The following is a 4,802-nucleotide window of genomic DNA, read 5'->3' as shown; positions in this document are numbered from 1 at the left end:
TCTCCCTATCTCATTAAATTACTGCATTTTAAATTCAGTATGTGTATGCCTATTTGTTTACTGTTATATTTAGTTGCATGCACACATTTACTTTGAATGAGATACGAATGTATGCATGAACTAAGTAGCTTAATCTTTTTACATACATGCGTTTAAAATTGAATGATATATGATATGTGGTGAACTCGTGAAACATTTAAATTAGCCGAAATTTTTTAAAAATCTCTAATTCACCCCCCCCTCTTGGAATCATACCATTTCAAACATTTTTTTTTTAAAATAACCTGGGGACTTTAGCCACCATCACACCACTTTGGACATTATGACGCGACACCAAACCCGAGAGGTGAAAGCTGCCTGCCCATTAACCCACCCTTGGTAATTCATCAACATAATGTCTCAAGGGAGAATTGAATCCGTGACCTTGGGTCACCAAAGTTAGAAGTCGCCCTCACTTTCCTTCTTGCTACGATATATATATTGGCACATTGGGAGTTTGCTGAGCTTTGGATTTTAGAGTGAAAAACTAAGGAAGTAATGGGATATCATGGGATTAATTTCCTCGCATGGATCCCACGAAATCCTTTGAACTCACCCCATAGATTTTTTAAAAACAAAAACAACAAAATGGATGTCATTTTCTAAAGATTTTTACCCTTGAAGAAGTAATGGGATTAATTTCCCTACATAGACCCCCCAAATCCTCTTTCAAAATCATTGTCGATTTTGCTACATTTGTGAAAACAAATTCCTATTTTATTTTTCCAAGATTGGATTTCATCTTAAAATTTTTTTTTTTTTTTTTTTTACCTTAAAGTCATAAATTCTCCTAAATTGTTTTGTCTCAAAATGAGGTCATTTTTTTTTATATAAAAAAATTAGTCATCATTTCTCAAATTTCAAAGACTTATTTTTTGGATGGTCATCCCAACTTCAAAATCAAATTTTTTTTTTTTTTTTTTTTTTTTATGTTTTTTTTTTTTCAAAATGTTAACCCTTCTGAGGGTAATTCTTTTGAAAATATCCAAATCCAACTTTTTTTTTTTTCTTTTTTTCCCAAACTATGTTAGCTTAATCTTGAACCTTGGGTACATAGGCAACTTTTTTTCCCAATCCCTCTCCTCTTTTTTTCCGACCAGTTTTCAAAAAGAACAAGAGTGGGGCTTCAGTGAGGTCTAGTCCCTCATATAGGTTCGACAAAATATCATTTTCTTGGGACATGCGCGCGCGCACACACGCATAAGTGCAGTGACCATTCTTTGAATAGGTGCCGGTAGGGGTGCTAGAAGGTCGATCATCATTGAGATGTTTGGCTGACCACATTTCCTATCCATAAATGTACTTTCGAACTCAAAATTTGATTTTTGCAAACCCTTTCTTTTCAAGTTTTTTCTTTATTTTTTTCTACACTTTTTTTTTAAAAAATAAGGTGACAACTCTGTATTATATGACTCACCCTTTTTTGCATTGAAGCTTTTTTTTTTTTTATTTGAGGATTGCCTTTTCCTCTTATCAACACCCCAGATGAAATGCGACATCAATGTAAGGTAATCAAAAGGCGTTGAACTCTCGGGAAGAATAAGGAAGTAAACCATTATGTCAAAGTCGGATTTCACATGGAAAATTAAACTAAATTCTATAATTTTCAAGTACATAAATTTTACATGTATCTTTTATTCCATAATGAAAATATTACAATCTAGAGAGCACACTTAATTTTATCTTTTATTCCATAATGAAAATATTACAATCTTGAGAGCACACTTAATTTTCAATTATGAATACTTCAAAGCAATAGCTTGAAGATGAAAGGAAAGCTGAATAGGCTGAGACATCATGAACATATGATCAGCTCCGGTGACCACTTCAACTTTTTTCGGCGGATTTTTGTGGATCATCGAGCGTTGAAGATCCTTGGTGATCGCCTTGTCTTCATTAGCAATTATAAAAACCCGGTGGACCGACCCGTAATTTTGAGCTGATAAGATCAACGTATTTGATATTTCTTCTCCGGGAAATAAGGGGAATGGCCTCACCAACGTGGTTGCTAGTGTCCAATCCTGCATCTCACAATCACGCATTTAAAAAATTTAAAAACCTTTTAAAGCGAAAAACTAAATACTAATCATATATAAAATCAAACACTGTTAGCTTGTGAAGATTGAAATATATCGGTCCTTAATTATACTAATTAAAGGTATAAGGTTCAAAATGAATCTTTCTAAGACTATAAAGGCTAATTTATCATTTCACCATTTCAATTTTCTAAATTAATTTGCAAAGTTGCATGTGTGGATAGGTCCCACCCCGATACCTTGATAAAAAATTCGAAAAAGTTATATTTGCATATTAATTATTATGAAAAACTTACCAGGACAGGTTGGTATTGATGCTGACATGACTTGGTGCGATTGGGTCCTTAATCTGCCCAATTAACTTGACCTAGCTAGTGAATTATTACATTGGTCCCGGACAAACATGAGTGTGAACTCCATTATTACATTGGTCCCAGGTGTGGGGCCCATCCAAATGTCTTCTTCGACAAAAATGGGAAACAAATTTTAGTATTATTATCAATATAAAATAATGCTTAAAATTTTGCCATCAAATATGAACAAAAGGCAAATTCAAGCATGATATAAGGAAAAGTTACATGATAAAAAAGGACACCACCTAAAATTTATAAAGCTCTAATCTTATTCTATTACATTAACATTTTTCGTATGAGTGGAACCCAAAATGTGAATTTCATTTATTCAAAATGAGTGTAAAGAAGAGTTACTTATATGAAAAATGCTCACACGACATAATGAAATTAATATTTTATAAATTTCATGTGATAGTGTCATCTTATGGTATCGTTGCTTACCTCGACTCGACTGAGTTGATACAAATTCCGAGCTAACGTTTTCGGGCCGGAGACAAGAGCCGTAGGAGGGTTGGTAGGCCCATTGCCATATATATAAAAGCTGTCTAGTAGATTCACATTGGACATCTTCATTATCAACAAAACCAAATGTGAGTCTTAAGAAATTAAAAGGATGAAGTTTACTTTGTTTAAACAGGATATTATATTTATATCCATAATAGAAGGGTGCAATTCATAAATTAGTCGACTATTTTCAAGATATTTAGCCAGTGATAATACAACAACTAATTCACATTATATTAATTAAGATATCCTCTACGAGAACAAACCTTAAACACTTTAGTCAAATAAGATTATATTTGGAACTAGTTCCAAAAAATAATTTTTTTAGCAATGGGATAATAATATCCTCGCATTTGGGGATATGGGAATACCGATTAATTTGCATAGTGGCCTACTGGCCATTTGTTTATTTGTGTTTTTATCATTTTTGTTGAATTAAAAATATATTGTGAATAAGAAATTTTTTTAAAAAAAAATGTGTTAAAAATAAATTTTTTTTTAGAATGGATATTATTGAATTCGGGTTTTTTTCTCCCTAAATATTGAATAAACTCCCATTATATATAAAATTCAAGATGACCCAATACCTATGGCAGCAAATTAGTTTTATGATTATACAAGTCATATGCATACATAATTTTAACAAGATATATGAGCTAAGAAATCACCTTGTGAGAGTTATGAGAATAAAGGTATAGAATTTATGGGTATGCCATGTTCTATAATAAAATTTTAAAATGAAATAAAGGTATATATATATATATATATATATAACTTTGAATTTCATATTCTCGTTCTATTCCTTTCCAATAGTGGTAACTTTTAAATTTGATCAATTTGTGTAAACTTAAATAAATCATAACACATTTAAATAAATCAAAGGCAAGAAAACACTACGTACGTAACGTAAGGATTGGTAGTTGAATGATTTGAATTAATTACCACTCGATTGGCGAGTTCAGTGATGTTTTGTGAAGGTCCGGGCATCAACGCAGTCACAAAAACAGCCACCGCGATCTTCTCCGGGAACCTCTCCATGGCCAGCGATATTCCGATCCCTCCGTAGCTGTGAGCCACCAGGACCACCCGCTCCGACGGCGGAAGAGCCGCCATGAAGTCTGTCAACGGCTGGAAGTAATCGGAGGTGGACCGGACATCCTCCAGCTGCCGCGGGTCTATCCCGGAGGCCGCCAGGTCCATGGTGGTGACGTTGTGACCATACGACCTTAACAGCGGCACCAGCTTGAACCAACACCAGGCCCCGTGCCCCGCCCCGTGCACCAGCACGAAGTGCTTGCCGCCGCCTGCGGCGGCCCTGGATGACTCTGCCTTGTGAAGTAGTAATGTAAAGGAAAGAAATATGAAGAGGGCAATTGACGCTACCAAATGCTTCTTCCTCATTATTTTCTCCATGACCATCATCTTAATTTCTTGGCTAGGATATCAATCTCTTCTTTCTTTCTCAATGTTGAGTACATAATATATGCTAGGGACAGAGTTGAGTTTGACTGGGAATTAATTTAAATAATAGAGCTGTTGGGTGATGAATTTTGATGTGAAATTGGTTGGCATGTTCATTGGATTAATTAGTATGCACGCAAAAGTAAGAGAAGTTGACAATAATTTGGTCAAGAGATTAGACTTTGTCAATTGTTAAAATGAATACGTGTACAATGTGTGAGCCACATATACCAAGTTAATTTAATTGGGGCATTGTTTACAGTCCTACCTTTGAAGGGCACACTCAAACCATAGTGTATATGCATTCAAAGGGTGCACACCTAACTTTGAAAAATATACATGGTCCGATAATGTGTTTACGTCTAAGGAGCCTTTTCGCAGTCTTGATCCATTATGATCAAATAAAAAT

At 34.4% G+C, this 4,802-nt stretch overlaps 1 protein-coding gene across 3 annotated transcripts; it reads right to left on the bottom strand.

Moving 5' to 3' along the window:
• Window positions 1-1,610: 1,610 nt before the first annotated feature.
• On the bottom strand, window positions 1,611-4,489 carry LOC131155790 (methyl jasmonate esterase 1-like). Of its 3 annotated transcripts, none has more exons than XM_058109196.1 (3): window positions 3,875-4,489; window positions 2,870-2,995; window positions 1,611-2,060 (listed from the first exon to the last, which is right to left on the bottom strand). In XM_058109196.1, exons 1-3 carry the CDS (start codon window positions 4,352-4,354, stop codon window positions 1,776-1,778), a joined length of 891 nt encoding a protein of 296 aa, XP_057965179.1. In that variant the 5' UTR covers window positions 4,355-4,489; the 3' UTR covers window positions 1,611-1,775. The 3 variants fall into 3 exon arrangements, with proteins under 3 accessions (XP_057965179.1, XP_057965180.1, XP_057965181.1); XM_058109198.1 differs by lacking the exon at window positions 1,611-2,060 and adding an exon at window positions 2,372-2,533 and having other exon boundaries at window positions 3,875-4,467; XM_058109197.1 differs by lacking the exon at window positions 2,870-2,995 and having other exon boundaries at window positions 3,875-4,467.
• Window positions 4,490-4,802: the final 313 nt, after the last annotated feature.

Source organism: Malania oleifera, chromosome 5, assembly GCF_029873635.1.
Source record: "Malania oleifera isolate guangnan ecotype guangnan chromosome 5, ASM2987363v1, whole genome shotgun sequence".
In the NCBI taxonomy this organism is placed as follows: Eukaryota; Viridiplantae; Streptophyta; class Magnoliopsida; order Santalales; family Ximeniaceae; genus Malania; species Malania oleifera.
This window is presented reverse-complemented; position numbering and strand designations above follow the sequence as displayed.